The 18653-nt window shown below is 39.5% G+C and overlaps 1 protein-coding gene across 1 annotated transcript in view; it reads right to left on the reverse strand.

Annotated features, from left to right (window-relative positions):
- OPN5 (opsin 5) overlaps window positions 1–13330 on the reverse strand; it is a 58164-nt gene extending 44834 nt beyond the window's left edge. Inside the window, exon 1 of the mRNA XM_089656123.1 lies at window positions 13201–13330. Within this exon, the coding sequence (XP_089512249.1) occupies window positions 13201–13330 (130 nt within the window). The remainder of the gene's footprint in view (window positions 1–13200) is intronic.
- Between the last annotated feature and the right edge of the window lie 5323 nt (window positions 13331–18653).

Here is an 18653-nt window from a genome sequence, read left to right on the forward strand (position 1 = left end):
AGGCAGCTGAGGGCAATACAATGGACTTTTTTGAGCTCAGAATATATACTTGAATGGAATTTTAAACAATTTATATTAATGTTTAGTGACTTTAAAGCGTAACTTTTCCAAAAAGGGGACACTCCACTCTTCCATCTCCTCCCCCCTCCCACTTTTGGAAACTTTTTTTGGGGGGGAGCGGATACCTGATTTTGACAGGTACCCGCTCCCACTTCTACCTGGATCACCCAGGCGATTTGAGCCACAGACTGTGGGACCATTCACAAAGCGCAGCACGGCTTGTGCATGCAGCGGACCCAAAGACCGGTGAAGAACCAGCCTGAATGAGGATGGCACTGGTTCCCTGGACAGGTAAGTGTTCTTTTATTAAAAGTCAGTGGCTACAGTATTTGTAGCTTCTGACTTTTAATTTTTTTTGGGGGGAGGAGACTGAAGCTCCTTTTTAAGATCTATTCCTCACCACTCTGTCCACTGCTGCCATCTTCTTCCAGGTTCAGCGTTCGTCTTATTTGGCCACTGAGCGGCCACTCATGATGTAACTCCAATGCAGCCTCAGCCTTCATCAAGCACCACACTCTTAGGCACCCTCCTGCAGAATGTAGATACACCCAACATGTATATCACACCTTATAACCTAATATATTTTGTATCACAACATACAGTTGAACTATATTTCTCTGGCGGTATGTCGAATAAAAACTCCCAGACGCCAACCCTTAACTAATGATTACATTGACATAACAGGAGTAAATGTTGCTTCTTAAATGGCGTCTTGGTAATACAATCCAAAAATAAACAGGAAAAGAAAAGGGCAAATGCACCTATATAAAAAATAAGACTTACGAGGGACGTTCAAGTCAAACTGGGACTTTTGAGTTTATATAATAAAAGAATGCATTTCAAGGAGTGGAAACTGCATTTATTTTTCAACATACTTCCCTGCTACATTTATACAATTATCCCAGCGTTTAACCAATGCCTGGAAAGCTTTGGCATAGAAAGATTTGTCAGTACGCCTGACCCATCCTAGGACAGTCTGCTTCACTTCATCATCATTGTGTTCACCATTCCCACAGAAAGATTTGTCTTTTGTGCAATTTCATGACAGGTTATGTGTTGATTATCCAGGATCAGGCATTCCTCACGCTGAATGTTCACAGGAATGACTGCCGTGGGCTGGGAACCACCACGGCCGGGATCATCACTGATGGACATACATTGAAATGTCTTACTGCGGCTGAGTGTCTCATCCCCGTACTGTGCTTGAAGTCTTCTGTAGATATCCACGGGTTTTTTGTTCACAAGTAACTTCATCACCATATGCTGTTCCATGCACTCACTAACCCTGATATCTGCCACCTCGATTAATGGTGTCTGGAGTAGCCCGCTACATGTGTGCCACCTATCAGTAATAGAAACAAGGTTCTTCTGGGATTTATGTTGTTGTTATGTTTATGTTATGTATCAGTAGTAGAACACACTTGACACTTACTACTGCGTGTAATACTGCCACGCTAGCATCCTTTTTATACCTGTAAAAATAAAAGTCCCAGTTTGACTTGAACGCCCCTCATTTATAAGCCCCTAAACAAACCAATAGGCAATGCCAAATGTAACACACTGCATTAGTACTGGTTGCAGGATGTTAATTAAACACAAGATGGCAGTGTGCTGCGGTTCAGTTATCCGGACTCTTATATGCTGGTAGCAGGACTTCTGCTCTCAGAAAAGGAGTGAACAGACTACATATCTCAGAAGAGCTGGCAATTGAGGCAGGAGAATATATATTGAGCAGCTCTTCATGATGGTGAGAGTGAGAGATGTGTGTGTGGAGAAGGCCATAAAAAACTCCAGAGATGCAGGCTGGATCAGGCCGTTTCGTGGAGAAGGAAAGAAAGACTGCAGATCGCTGGAATCGCTGATGAGCAGGACAGTGAGTCCTGCAGGAAGGTGGATCATAGTGTTGTCATAGGCATTGCTTCTCAACAGAGGGACCAAAAAGAACATGGGGGGCCCTCAACTGAGAGATTACTTCTTACGCTGAAAAGGCTAAAAAAAAAGGTGAGAGGGTTCCATAACCCAGATTATCACAAATTGCAAGTTACTATGTTGATTTCAATTGTTCAATTCAGTTCACCTTACACTACAGATTATTACACTAAGACCAAGCCTGCCTAGCCCATTTTGTATTATGGCCTACAGCTTTAGTGTTTCATTAGAATCCTGAAACTGCAGGACTTTGGCTTCAAAAGAACTTGCTTCACCAGAGTAGTTGACCATCTTTAGGAGTACAACCTCTGCTGAAGTCTACTAAATTTTAGCCATTTCTTGCCTTCATCCTTTGTATTAAAGAGACCATACCCAGTTTCAGCATCACTCAAAGGGGGACTCTTCCTGTGACTATACCATCTTGAGGAAATTTTTCTCTTACACAAGGAGGGATCTGAACTTTAATGTGCACCAACTATGGCCCCATCAAGCAGGCAGAAGATGTGTCACCATTCTTTAAAGAGATACAAAAGGGAGCACAGCTGCTTATAACAAAACTATTCATCTCAAGATTTAAACCTAGTTACCTGCAACCAGGGGCGGACTGACAACTCATGGGGCCCTCGGGCAATAGGGGATCATGGGGCCCCTGTGTCCTTGCCCAAACTCAAGAAAGCCTATGAAAAAGGTACCAGGGGCATCTCATGGGGCCCCCTACTAACCTCGGGCCCTCGGGCAGTGCCCGAGTTTCCAAATGGTCAGTCCGCCCCTGCCTGCAACTGAGAACCCAAAAGTGAGTTCGCCTGGCATGTTGATTGTTCATTTTAGCTCACTTGGGGAGAGACATCACAGAAACTGGAATTTATGTTTAAATTCTGATCCTGCAGGACATTTGGGTTTGCCGCTTGAAGATCAAGCATTTTCTGGGATATTATGTTTACAAGTTTAAATCAGTATTTTTTTTGCTGGAAAATTACTTATTTTTTACATATTTTTTTAGCAAAGACTCTAGAGAATAAAATGGCGATTGTTGTAATTTATTTATGTCACGATTCTTGCGCACCAGTTTTTTCAACTCAATTTTTTGGGAAAAATACACCTTAGTTAATTAAAATACCCCAATGTTTTTGTAAAATATGAAAACGGACATTACAGCGAGAAAATAGATACCTAACATGTCACACTTAAAATTGCGCGTGTTTGTGGAATGGCGACAAACTACTTAAGAATCTCCATAGGCGACGCTTTAAAAAATTTTACAAGTTACCTGTTTAGAGTTACAGAGGAGATCTAGTGCTAGAATTATTGCTCTCACTCTACTGTTGACGGTGATACCTCACATGTGTGCTGTGAACACCGTTTACATATGCATGCACAATTTACGTGTGCGATCACTTCTGCGCATGAACGTGGTGGGATTGGGGCACTTTAAAAAATGTTTTTTTAATTTCTACACTGACTCTTTAATTTTTTTTTTATAATTCCTATTATTCCTATTACAAGAAATGTAAACATCCCTTGTAATAGAAAAATAAATGGCAGGTTCTGCTTTCCCGCTGCCCTATAGCAGAAATACTGCTACAGGGAGGCAGGGGTGTGCAAAATTTCTGGGTAGGGGGCCACGTGCAGGTCATGTGCATGCCCTATCTGTGCTGCCATTGGCGGCCTTGGCTGTCAATCACCAGTTCCCAGCCGGTTATTCCCCATCTACACCCAGCGATCACAGTGTATCACGGACGGGGGAGAGACCTGTATGTAAACAACACAGATCTCTCCCCTGTCAGCTTTTGCACACTGATTTGTATCGCTCTGCAGTGCCTTTTTTTTAGCACCAATCACTGTATTGGTGTCACTGGGGATGTCAGTGACAGTTAGTCAGTTCCCCCCCAGTGTCAGAATGCCCAACGCAGTGCCACAGTGCCACTATAAGTCGCTGATCGCCGCCATTACTAGTATAAAAAAGATAAATAAATAAAAATGTCACTATATATACCGCCATTTGTAGATGCTATAACTTTCACATAAACCAATTAATTTACACGTATTGGGATTTTTCTTTAGCAAAGACATGTAGCAGAATACATTTTGGCCTAAATTTATGAAGAAATTAGATTTGTAAAATTTTTTACTGGACTTGTTTAATAGGAAAAACTCAAAACTATTGATTTATTCTCAAAATTGGCGGGCTTTCTTTTTATAGCACAAAAAAATTAAAACCACACAGGCAATCAAATACCACCAAAAGAAAGCTCTATTTGTGGGGGAAAAAAGGACATAAATTTCATTTGAGTGCAGCGTTGCATGAGCACATAATTGTCAGTTAAAATAACTCAGCGCCGTATAGCAAAAAATGGCCTCTGGAGGGCAAGTGGTTAAGAAGAGATCTGAAGTCAAAAAACCCCCAAACCTCTTCTTTACCTTTAAAAGCAAAAAGATACAAAAAACATATTTTGCTTTAAAAAAGAAAACAAATTTGTTTACTTCTGCTGCCGACCGGATGTGATGTCATGATGTCGCTCCAGTCCTCCACCCTGATAGAGGTGATCAAAAACAGGAAACCTGGGCAGTGGTCATTGCACTAGCTTAAACTGGAACATAGGCAAAGAGTAACCAATTCCCATCCGGCCCATAAACGGCCGGACGGGAGCAGAGCAGGGGTGGGTTGCTGTTAATAAACGGCGCCTGCAATGTTAGCCTGGGCGCGGGAACACAGATCGCTGTACGGGACCTCTGTGTGAGGTCCTGATCATGTGATCACTGATTGGCCAATCAGTGATCACATGAATAGTAATAAGCAAGATGTCACTTCTGACATCATTGCTTACTACTAGTGAAATCTGTGAATGATCACAGAGATCACATGGTACAAGGCTATTCACAACAGCCTTGTACCATGTGAAAAGCTGTGACCAATCACAGCTCGCACAGTATTACTCAATGGCTGCAAGAATGCAGCCAGGGAGAAAGAGAAATTATTGCTTTTACAGCCTTTTGTGGGTGTAAAAGGAATTAGTGTAAAAAAAAAAAAAAACATCTCCATCACTCCCCACAAGTAGTACAGTGTCACTATGGTGACAGTATGTGTAAAAAAACCCTAAATCATAAATAATAATATAAAAAAATAAAAAATGTAAAAATGTTTTTGAAAAATTATAATTTTTGGTTATAAACTAATTTGGGGTATTTATTGTTTACTAAAAAGATAGCTGAATACATTGTGGCCAAGATTTATGAAGAAAGATTATTTATTTGCAAAATTGTATAAGAAAAAAAAATTTTTTTTTCAAAATTTTTGGACCTTTTCATTTATATAGCAAAACAAATTTAAATCCCAGTGATGAATAAATACCCGCAAAATAAAGTTTTATCTGTCTCAACAAATGCTAAAAAATTAATCTGGGTACAGTGTTGCATGACCGCGCAATTGTCATTCAAAATGTGATAGCGCTGAAAGCTGAAAATTGGCCTGGACAGGAAGGGGGTAAAAGTGTCTGGACTGGAAGTGGTTAAAAGATAAAGAAGCTCCATACTCAGTGATTAAATCTGTTGCTAAAAGTGCTTACAACTGTGATTTTAATATCACTTTAAGATGTTTTAGGCTGATTATATAATTCTTATTGCCATATATAAGAAAAAGGCAGTTCTCATGTAAACAAATGGCTCTTTACACAAGCTTCGGAAGGTATGAAAGAAGACCTCCAAAAAGAGTTAGTGAATCTAGCAATGTTAGACAATATTTTTTTTTGTACAATAAACCCAAAGAAATGGTGCTATTATATAGTACACACGCATATATTTTGCCCACTGGCTTCCCAGGAGTTCATTCACACAAGCTTCCTGGGTTGAGGTTATTTAACAGAAGCAATTCTCTTGGACATATAAACAGATGTTATGCTTCACAGATTGTTATTATTATTATTATACAGTATTTATAAAGCGCCAATGGTTCGCTCAGCTCTGTACATTACAAAGGGGGACAGAACATGTGACAGAACAATACCAATACAATGCAAAACATGAGGGGATCGAGGGCCCTGCTCTTTCGAGCTTACAATCTAGGAGGGAGGGGATGGTGGCACAGGAGGAGATAGCTGTGGGGGATGGAGTGGTAGGAAGAGTGGAGGAGGTCGGCAAGTTAGCAGGGGGTGGGTAGGCTTCACTGAAGAGATGGGTTTTCAGGGTGCGCCTAAAGGAGAGGAGAGTAGGTGATAATCTGATGGGTTGGGGAAGGGAGTTCCAGAGGATGGGTGACACCCTGGAGAAGTCCTGGAGGCGGGCATGGGAGGAGGAGACCAGGGAACTAGAGAGAAGGAGGTCTTGTGAGGAGCGGAGTGTGCGTGCTGGGTGGTACTTGGATATTAGGTCAGTGATGTAGTTCGGGGCAGTATGGTGGACAGCTTTGTACGTTAGCGTTAGGATTTTGATCAAGTGTTTCTGCATTTAAATGCGTTTGCCTTTACAGGGTTACATGCATTTACAGGTGTTAAGACATATTCAGAGTATCTTATCTGCCTTTGGATACACAGAATTTTATTTTCTATAAACACAACTAAACTGGACGCACCTAAATGCAGATAAAGGCACAGTGCGAATTTTACTATTTAGGCCTTAGCCCTCATGCACACTGGACATTTTGATAACGCTGGTAATGTTAGCTGTGTAAAGTCACGTTAAAACCTTTTTTTAGTGTTTTTGCATTAGTATTTAGCGGCATTTTCCCACGTTTTCCCGAATTTGCTTTTTATAGCGTTTTTTTGACCAGAAAAAAAACTTTTTGGTCAAAAAAAGTCCAAAAATGCCGGTTTGAAGCATATTACCAGGTTTTTTTAGCGTTAGAGCGTTTTTACAGCTAAAAAAACTCCTCTAGAAACCCACTAGTCCTGGGGGATTTTTTCCAGCCAAAAAACATTGATTAAGGTCTATGTGTGCATGGACACATAGGAGAACATGCTGGGGGGTTTACTAGCTGTAGAAAAAAACATCAAAAGCTAAAGTGTGCATGAGGACTTATGCAGGCCATAGATGGGTCAAAAATCGGCTGATTTTTCGGCCAAAAATAAAATCGGCCGATTTTCGGATCGTTAGTGTGTTAATAGGTCAGCCGTTTTTTGGTATTTTGGCAGATTTTTTTATCGGTAAAGTTTGAAAAAAATTGGTCGATTTTGCCGATCGGCCGATTTTCGCGGCAATGATGGGCAAATCGGCCGATCTTTTTACCGATAAAAAATCTGCGCATGAGCTGTGACCTGCAAGAGGAAGACAAAAAGAAGAAGAAGAAGAGGAAGAAGAGGATGAAGAAGAAGAGGATGAAGAAAAAGAATTCCAGTCCGGCAAAAAGTGTCCCTGCAGAAAACTCCGCTATTTCTTTGGCAGTTCTTTGACATTTATAGCGGCTGCAACAATGTATCTATTTGTTTCCGAATAAAAACATCTGTATCCGAAATGGATACAAATAGATACAATGTTGCAGCCACTATAAATGTCAAAGAACTTTCAAAGAAATAGCGGCGCTCTCTGCAGAGACACTTTTTGCATGCTGTAGACGGGATGAAAATCGGACGATTTTTTTTACCGTTCCTGGTAATGTCGGCCGATTGAACACCCGATTTTTCGTTTTTTTAAAGAAAAATCGGCCGGTTTTCTCCCCATCTATGGCCTGCATTAGTCTTATTATTATTATTAATATTATTAGTATTATATTATTATTAGTCTTAGTATGTGTATGGACACTTTCAGGCTTCCAGTGTAAATTGAGGACATATTTTCACTTCTTGGAGAGACAGCTGTAGTATACAGCCACCTATAATAATGAATGTCTGTGCGCGGGTATACACATTGCCCATGTAAACTTGTGCATGCACACAGACATAAACCCCATAACACACAAAAAGCTGTGTTCCTGGATTTATGCCTGTCCATGATGTATACCCGTGTTCAGGCATTCAATACTATGGCCCGCTGTATGCTGCAGCTATCTCTTCCAGGCATGGAAATACACTCACAATTTACACCAGATACCGAAAACTGTGTGCAAAAGGTCAAAAATCCATTCTGTGAATTTACAAATATTCTATAAAAGCACAAAAACACATATAATCACAGGGTTGTCAATATCATTGCAAACAAGGTCTAACACTGGTTGACCTAAAAGTACTAGTTCTGCATCATTTCCCAATAGATTGACAGGAAATGTCACAGGGGCTTGGCTGTGACTACTAATTTCTTTGCCATGCCTCTGGCTCCTTCTTCCCGAACATTTTATGCTAGCTGACCCTAAGCATCATACAGTACATTTAAGACTCATGGGAGGCAGGTACTTGGAGAGAGAACTGCAAGTCATGGTAATGTCTTTTTAAAGTCTTGGCTAAGCTGCATGGTTTTCTCAAACCTCGTAATTGTATAACATCTGAACATATATAACATTTATTTAGTAAGTATCTTGATTGTATCAAATCCAAGTAACAGCCTAACAAATAACTCTTCTCAAAGTTCTTCTTATATACCACTTTTCCTTTTAACCAGCAGTGAAAATTAGCCATCAACTAGCTCTAGAGCACCTAACGAGACTTTGTCACCTAGTCCATGCAGGGAATGGTAACAGTGTCCCTGGAAAGATCATTCTCCAAATATGGATACTACATTTTCCTGTGCTCCATCAAAGCATATTGTTCACAGCCTGCAGAATATCAGGCACTTCTAGGTAGAGAGAAGCTTCTGACCTGCTCCCCCCGTAAAAGTGTTTGAGCTAGCAGCCATTTGCTAGGCCTGAGCACTCTCACATGACTGGGGAACAAACATCATTGCTCCTTGGATGACAGATCTAGAATCGGTTTCAGAGTAGCAAGGTGGTATGATAGAGTGGAGGTAAGGTAAGTATATGGAAGTCAGGGGATGCCCTTTCCAGAGACACAGTCACCTTGTTGTGCACGGGCACCAAAAGATAATACTGACCAATAACATTTTTCTGCCCTGTCCTCAGCTTTCTGTTGTGTGTTGCCTTCCTTTGAACAATGGCTGTTATCAGTGTTGCTTCTATGGTATCATTCAGGCTTCTTCCCTACACTCCATCTTCCTACCAAGCAGAGGAAGAAGTGAAAGCAAGGCAATATGTAATAATGGATTCCTTTAAATTTACTGTGTTGGCCTTTGTACTCAGCTGTGGTAGTCAACACAGATACAAGCAGCTCAACTGAACATATATTACTTTGGGCACCTTCTAGGTGGCTTTGTAGTTGATCTGACCCTTACCATGCTACAAACAGAAATTGCAGAGCTAAAACAACTGAAAAATATAGTGTATCCACATATATAAATATGAATTCAATAATGTGCAACAATGTAAAATAACAAATATGTAGAAAAACTAAAAGTCCAATGGTGCTTTGATGAAGATTAAGGACTCTATGAAGAAGATACTATGATGAACCACATATATAGTCTTACTGTCCTCTGTAAGAAGTCTTCACCCAGTGATTCAGGACATTCAAGAGTGTCACCTTCACCAATGGTTAAAAAGAAAACTCACCAAAAGATGTTGCTGTCTAAAAGTAGAATAACAATATACACTTGTATAATGATTAACTCCCAAGATGTGATCCTCCAATACATAAGGAAATCAATTATCCTCCTCACATTGCGTTCCACCAGATGTCAGTATGTGCACTCCGCTGCCCCAGAGCCGCCTCCTCCTCCCTGCTGATCTACTTGTAGACAGGAACATCCTTTGGTGAGTTTTCATTTTAGCTATTGGTGGAGGGGGACAATATGCAGCTGCCCCCACCGCTCCTCCTATCCAAGATTTCTCTGCTGCCCCCCCCCCGTGTGCTTTCTGCCCCCCTCCCCCTGTGTTCTCCACCACTCTTTCTTGGCTCACCAGTGCTCTCTCCTGGCCCCCCTCCTCTATCAGGATGGAGAGTGGAGAAGGGGCCGGTATATCATATTTTCATGTTCATTTTCTGAATGGACAGAGTCAGTGATTAGTATCAATCAATTACTCTGTTTATTCATAACTGAAACATAGTAAACTGTGTTTACTATGTTTGTTTGTGAATTAATGGGAAGCTCTGTATGAAGCCATTCCTATCCTTTTTTTCAGTGCAGCCCTCAATCTCCTTTCTCTGTCTCAACGGTGAAACATCAGAGGTCTGTTGAGACCCCTGATATCTCACCAAGGCCCCCCAACTGGGCTCCTAAATTTTTTTTTTTTAAATAATGCAAAAAAAAAAATGATAAAATGGTAAAAATAAATAAATAATAAAAAATAAATAAACTACTGACACAAGTGACGGAACTACCAGGGTCCCAAATGTTATACTTGCGACCGGGCCCTGGTGTTCTGTCACAAGACATGGAGGAACCTGGACCCAGGCCCTGAAGGTTCTATGCTCTCATCCAAACTTTATTCTTACCAAAACCTTTAATCATCAAAAAAAAATGAATTATCTGTCAGCTTAGATCTCATCACACAAAAAACAATTTACTCCCAAATGTTCATCATGGTAGTGTTCTATGCTGACCGTCGACTGCCAAAAATATCAGCGATATCCTGCAGAGATCAAGCCTGAAGTCCAGGTTGGAATCTGACTGCATTTCATTATGGCAATTACAGATAAAAACCATTGTAGCAGCTAGAGCATGAAGAAGCCTAACCAAAGGCCAGAAAGCACACAGTGATGTACTCATGGGTCTGTCCACACAAGGCTAAAATGTTCGTTTATTTTTACCTGCTGTAAAGATAAAGCTGAACTATAGGCAGCAACTATATTACACATGAAAAAGGGCGTCTGTTTTGTCTGACAAAGGAATTGTACATCTCTGTCTATCCAGCCCCAATATTTAACCAGACCTGCCACAGAGCACAGTCATAGGCAGGAGCCCTGATTTTTATGTGATTCAGTTAATTAACACTTATAGTTCTTGTATCCCCCCAGCTGCGAAGTAGCAGCAGAATGATAAGCGTATCTGTCTGTCACTCTGCTCTCTTCCTATCAGCATCTACCTTGTTAGTACACAGCACATTTGATTGGCATGTTGTGTTGCTTATTTCTCTTCCACCCTGAGCTATGCTGTATAGTAGACTGCAAGAGGCCGATACAAAGTCAAATTAAAGTTCTTACACTGCATGCATTCATATATTTAATGATGTGTTAATCATTATAAAAACAGTTCACCTTTAATCATTTTTCATTATTACTTTTTAATCTGGTCAAACCTGTGGAAATTCATCCATTAAATCCCAATTTTGAATTGATTTTCTAATGCACTTAGAAAAAGAGTCTGATGAATAATTCACTATTTTCTGGTGACCATTGGGTAATTAAGTTCAAGAAACCCCAATCGAACTCAATGGAAAATACTATAGCTTTTTATATGATTGCTTGAAATGTTCCTGTGTTAAATTGATTACTGTTTGATTGCAATCATGCTTTCAATGCATTCAGTGCATTTCAGCCTGTGAGATTGTTTAAATTTTGCCTTCGTTCTTTCAGTAAGTTTTGTAATGGAACCGACCCCAAGACTGCACTTGGGTACTTCCGTAAGTCTACCGCTTCCCCGTCCGAACACCGACAACAGACACCACAGCAGACCATACAAGACTAGACGACACCAGTCTTGAGGTAAACCAGGAAATAGACGTTTATTTTAACACAGATACAAGATATATACACTCAAGGGACAAATCCCCCCTCCCTGCATAATGACAAAGGGCAATCTACATTTAGTAACAAGAGACACACAGGTATTCAAACTTCACACCAGCAGACAGACCCATCAGGAGGGAGGGCAGCTGGAGACACCCCCCCACTAAGCTAATACACATAAACACATACATCCCATAATAGTTTGCTCCCAAGCCAGACAAACAATAGAACAATGGGATGCAACCACATAACACCAAACAATCCACAACCCATCACCCCACCTATCTCCTAGACATGTCTACACAAAATTGGACAGATCACCCTGTACCACTGACAGGCACAGGGTGACTTACACATAAGAGGGATATGGGAAGCTGAGACAGGGGTCTCCCCACCTCACCCCAAAGTGAGCTGGGTTCCATGGGCCCCCCACCCAAAGTGACTCCCATCATAACTTTCAAACACACTAGCTTTCAAAAACTGTTTGAAAGTGGTTGAAAATTGTCATGCATTAACCACACCAAATTTAGGACAGTTCTAACTTCTGATCAAGGCAATCCATTACTAATACTGTAGACTTTTTGATGGTGTTCATTGAACTGTTTGATTGGTTGAATTACTACATTCGGCCATTTTTGTAGTGGCTGAAAATGATTGAAATGATCTGAATATTAGTATGTGTGTAAATAACATTATTCCCACTCTTTAAGGCTCCGTTCACACCTATGCAGTTTGCTTTTTGTCCATTTTTCAGTGCTTTTCGCATTTCGTTTTGTGTTTTTCTACACGCGTTTTTGACATGCTTCTGATGCATTTTCTATGCGTTTTGTTCACCTTTTTTTTTTTTGTTAAAGTGGAATTTTTTTTTGTTGCTGGCCAGAATAAAAATGCAAAATTACAAATGTGGCAAAAACACACTACAATGCATTTCAGCAGCTTCTCCATTGAACTCGATTGTAGCAAAAACACTGCTTTTTGCTTTTAAAAAAGTCCCTGACCCTTTCCAAAAACGCAGCAGCTCAAAAAAGCATAGGTATGAAAACGTTCCATAGGAAACCATGTTAAATGGACTGAAGTGCCTTTCTGCAAAAGCAAAATGCACTACAAAATGCATTCGTGTGAACAAAGCCTAACATCTACCAGGGCTTTAGCTCGCTATGGACCTGGCAATTTCCAGGCAATCACTTTCCATCCACTGAAAATAGCCATTATGATCGCAAGTAATGGCAGGAAAGAAGGCCCTTTTTATTGACCACCGAAATTTGAAGCTGAAACTGTGCAATACATAGACATTGATATTCATATGAATATCAAATTGTGCTTTTTTAATTTTTCTTGCATGTGATAGGGTATTCTTTACCAAGTGAAATTCCATCACATTCACTAAGCACTGAGGAAAATTCCCTTTCAAAGGCCAAATTCCCGTGCAATGTGAACTGCCTATTTGCCATTATTAAATGAACCTCAGTGTCTCAGAATGTTTTTTTCTTTATCTTCTCCCCAGTGCTCTTCTGTACGTGCACACTTCATAGATTTTTAAAAGTGTTTGAGTACAAACATGATAACTTACCAATACATAATAGGTATAATCCAGCACATATATCAGCTTCTTTTGAAAGTTTTGATTCAAATAAATCATGTCCTCTTTCAAACACTGGAATAATGCCATCGTACCCAAGGAAACTTTTATTTGCCGCCATCTTGTTTCAGGTGTCATTTATCCCTGGAGAGAAAGACAAAATTGGTAAGTACTGTATTTAAATGATCATCATATGTATGGTGTAAGTCAGAAATATTAGTACTTTACCTTTCCAGCACAGAAATTATTGATGTTAAAAGTAACTGAAACTAACAGGTTCACTTTACTATAGGGACCCTTAGGGCAAATGAATGCCTAGGCCAGAAGTAGGCAACTTTGGCACTCCAGTTGCTTTGGAACTGCAATTTCTATGAGGTACTTGCAACAGTCACAGGCATGATGGGATTTGTCTGATCTGGAGTGCCAAGGTTGCCTAATGCCTACCTCTGTCCTACAACGTGAACATACTATTGTGTATGCAGGTGCCTACAGCAGGCTTAATGTTTTTTTTCCGTGCTGACTCTGCAGTTTTTCTGCAATTATCTGGGTCAAATAAAATTGTTACAGTGTGGATGTGTGGTGGATATGAGGAACTGATTGGCTAGATTTTCCTGAATCACATAAAAAGGGGCTCTTCTGTACCCCAAGGGGGCTCTCCTGAAAAAGACTGCCAAGGCATAGGTTGTTATGGTGCTGGGCTAAGCCCCAGTCTGGGACTAGCCAGGGTTCCCTGAGGGAATGGGAACCTGGGGACTTGCTGCAAACTATGGTCTGGTTACTGCCAACTTTGGACTAAATGGGTTCTGTCTCTAATGGACTCTAAGGAATCCATGCCAACATGCAGATATGATTTCCCTATGGGCATTACTGTATATGAGAAGTTGACTTCCCAAAACTGTTCCTGTATGTTTGCCTTACTTCAGTAATGTTCCAGTTAACTGTTCAATGTCTGGTCTGAAGTTTCTCTCTTAAGTTGTGCAATGCATAGTGTATATAGCGACCACATGAACAGTAAGGGTGTTCAACCGGGCTATTCGCCTGCGCACCCCACAGTGCACAGCGCCCTGACAGTACATTATGATTGTACAAAGCAACGGTCAGGTGCAATTCTTTGGCCAATCACAGCGCATGATGATGAGTAAACTAATATAAAAAAGTAAAAATTTAAATTCCAGTATATCTACTCTACCATTTGAAGACGCTATAACTATCACGTAAACCAATTAATATACACTTACTTGGATTTGTTTTTAGCAAAGATATGGAGCAGAATACATTTTGGCCTAAATTTTTTTCAAAATTGTCGGTCTTTGTTTATAGCACAAAAAATAAAAGCACACAGGTGATCAAATACCACTGAAAGAAAGCTCTATTTGTAGGGGGGAAATTACATAAATTTCATTAATGTACAGCGTTGCATGACTGCTCAATTGTCAGTTAAAGTAACGCAGTGCCGTATCGCAAAAAATGGCCTGGTCAGGAAGGGGATTAAATTCTCTGGAGGGAAAGTGGATAACAAAGAACTTGTCAAAGACTGTCTACTGTCATTTTTACTGGCTGCTGCAATGGTGGTATTTGGAGATACTGTAAGCAAATAAATGTTGCGCTGCCAAGGAGTGATGGATACTACATACAATCATACAAGACTAAAAAAAAGTGTATATATGCAAAGGTAACAACCCCAAACCCAACCCCATAAATTGCAACCCCAGTGATGACGTCTGTTAGGATGAAATGCGTAGGGTAGAGTTACAGCGTTGACACTATCCCACCCTCCGGGGCACTGGATACTGTAGATGTGTTATGCTCTTATTGATCTTCTCATGTGAGTAGATGTCTAGTTTTTAATAAATTTTTGTTAAATACTGCACCATGAGCAATTCCTTTCCTCTTTCATGTGACACCTTGGTATGACTGTTCCTGGGAGTTTGCCAATCTGGTTCGGTTTGAGTTGGCGTGAGCAGCAAGTAGAGGAGGTACTAGCAGAGGCTCACCTTACATACTTTCACCCAGTAGGATGCGGGATGTTTCCCTAAAATGCTGTTAGACCTTCTGTATTCAGAAGCACCTTTTTTTTTGGGGGGGCACTTTATTTGGCTGCATATTTCTTTATGAACTCTTGGACTTTTTATTTATAGCACCATAATTGGTTGGATTTTTTATTATTTGAATATATATATATATATATATATATATATATATATATATATATATATATATATATTTGATTATTTATCATTTGGGGTTGTTACATCTGCATATATACACTTCTATTAGTCTTGTATGAATTTATGTGCTATCTGTAATATTAAATCATATGGTGCAGCGCTACCCTATAAATAGACTATTAACCAATATTAGTTAGAATTATATACGTGAAAAAAACGTGTACTTGATCCCTTCTGGGATCTTATAGTGAAAATAAGTGGAAAATAAGTGGTTAAAGTGGTTAAACATAATGATTAAAAATAAAATAAACCAAGTCCAAATGGGACTGAAATAAAGTGTACAAAGTGAACTGATCCACTCAGGGATCCAATGTGACATCCAAAAGTGATAAAATCAAATAAGTCCAAATGGGACTGAGATAAGGTGTACAAAGTGAACTGATGCATTCAGGGATCCAATGTGACATCCAAAAAGTGATAGGAGATAGTGATATGAAAAAAATAAAAAAAATACTATAAATCCAAACAGTCCAAATGGGACTGGATAAAAAGTGAAGACAATGAACAAAATGTGTCACAAATCCCTTAATATCACTCAAACACAATCCAATACTCTATAAACAGAATATGCATAAAAAACATCACTGTCCCTCAGTTGTGGATAATGATAAATGTATGTACCAACATAAAAATAACAAAAAATATATATATAAAATTAAAAATAAAAATAATGAAAATATAGAAATATGCAAAAAAGAAATGAAAAGAACCGTGTCAGAAAAAATATAATAAACACATATATATAAAAAAGTTCAAAGGTACACAAACACCAAGTGGTCCAATGACTTTTCCAAACGTGCAGGTGATATGGTGGATGTGCGTAACAAGCAATGGGAAAAAATCCTAAAATGGCTGAAATGCCCCCTCACCTCCTTCAAGCGATCCAAATGGGCCAAAGCGCCTGTAGGATCACAAAAGGATCCTCCACAATAAGAATCTCCTCTGCGGATAATATCCTCCCAAAGTGGTGATATCCCCTTCAATTATATGCGTTTACAATAGCAGGATCCCCTCCAGGTGAGTATAGATGTGATACAGCCAACTCACATTGTGAAAACATAAAAGAGATCTTCCATAGTGTAAAAACGTTTAATTAAATATAGACATCAATTTTAGCCAATTGCCCACTCACTTTTCATATGACAAACTTAAGCATTAAAACCACATGCTATGGGTGTACTTGCATGGATTTGGGGTAGCAAGATGGCGTCCATGCCGGAAATATGTCACCACATTCCAAAAGAGTATTGGGTTATCTTTGAGTGATATTAAGGGATTTGTGATACATTTTATTCATTGTCTTCACTTTTTATCCAGTCCCATTTGGACTGTTTAGATTCATAGTATTTTTTTAATTTTTTTCATATCACTATGTTCTATCACTTTTTAGATGTCACATTGGATCCCTGAGTAGATCAGTTCACTTTGTACACCTTATCTCAGTCCCATTTGGACTTATTTGATTTTATCACTTTTGGATATCACATTGGATCCCTGAGTGGATCAGTTCACTTTGTACACTTTATTTTATTTTTTAATCATTATGTTTAACCACTTATTTTCACTATAAGATCCCAGAAGGGATCAAGTTCACGTATTTTTCACGTATATAATTCTAACTAATATTGGTTAATAAAATCAATATACAAAGTGCAAACATAAATGAAAAATTGATCAATAGTGAAGTCCATCAAGATAAACCAAAGTTCAAAAAATATCAAAAAATATTTGTGCAAAAAGAAATATTTTCAAATTCTTCTTCTATTATAAAGGAACTTCCACCTTCCACCCGTGAAAACCAATATCAAATGCACTCACCAGATATAGGTGAATAAAACGCCTCTTAGGAATTTTATGGGATCCTAAACCCTCTTTCGTATCCACTCTATAGGAATCCTCCTCTCCAGCATAGGCTCCACCATCCGACCAGGGAGAAAAAAATCTCAGATAGTGTAATATTGTAAGACACCATTCATAAGTGAAATCAAGGATTAAGGCCACTCACATTAAATTCACTTTAAAAAGGCATATTTATTAGGACCAGCTTCTTTCAGATGAACAGTAGATGCAAGGCAACCTCCCACGGAATCTCACATCACAGCTCCAGGTTACAGCAGAAGCTCTACAGAGACACCGCATATACAGATCCCAAAAGATGGCCGCTGGAACTCACCGCTCAGCGTGCGCTCCACTCACCGGAAGTGACGTCAGACGTACGGAATAGAAACCGGAAATGCGTTTCCGGTTTCTATTCCGTACGTCTGACGTCACTTCCGGTGAGTGGAGCGCACGCTGAGCGGTGCGTTCCAGCGGCCATCTTTTGGGATCTGTATATGCGGTGTCTCTGTAGAGCTTCTGCTGTAACCTGGAGCTGTGATGTGAGATTCCGTGGGAGGTTGCCTTGCATCTACTGTTCATCTGAAAGAAGCTGGTCCTAATAAATATGCCTTTTTAAAGTGAATTTAATGTGAGTGGCCTTAATCCTTGATTTCACTTATGAATGGTGTCTTACAATATTACACTATCTGAGATTTTTTTCTCCCTGGTCGGATGGTGGAGCCTATGCTGGAGAGGAGGATTCCTATAGAGTGGATACGAAAGAGGGTTTAGGATCCCATAAAATTCCTAAGAGGCGTTTTATTCACCTATATCTGGTGAGTGCATTTGATATTGGTTTTCACGGGTGGAAGGTGGAAGTTCCTTTATAATAGAAGAAGAATTTGAAAATATTTCTTTTTGCACAAATATTTTTTGATATTTTTTGAACTTTGGTTTATCTTGATGGACTTCACTATTGATCAATTTTTCATTTATGTTTGCACTTTGTATATTGATTTTATTTAGAGGTCTATGTTTGCGCTGTTTCTCTTTATTTTTTTATTATTTGTGTTGATCACCGTGCACAGCAGCAGGATAGAACCTGTAGTAGAGTGTTTCACTAGGCGCAGGAAAAATCTTTAGTAATATTGGTTAATAGTTTATTTATAGGTTAGCGCTGCACCATTTGATTTAATATTATAGATAGCACATAAATTCAATGGCGCACAAAAACTCCTTTATTAACACAGACAAAATTAAAAGTATAAAATAAAACACAAAAAATCATACCACACTCTAAAGGTCCCAAATAGGTGATTCTCCATCAGGAGAAAGACTTAATAGTTAAATGATAATTGTATGGCTGACTCATTAGTGAGCTATGACATGTACTATGCA

This window comes from Staurois parvus, unplaced genomic scaffold (genome assembly GCF_062004578.1).
Source record: "Staurois parvus isolate SC_StPar_1 unplaced genomic scaffold, SC_StPar_1.0 ptg000886l, whole genome shotgun sequence".
NCBI classification, from domain to species: domain Eukaryota; kingdom Metazoa; phylum Chordata; class Amphibia; order Anura; family Ranidae; genus Staurois; species Staurois parvus.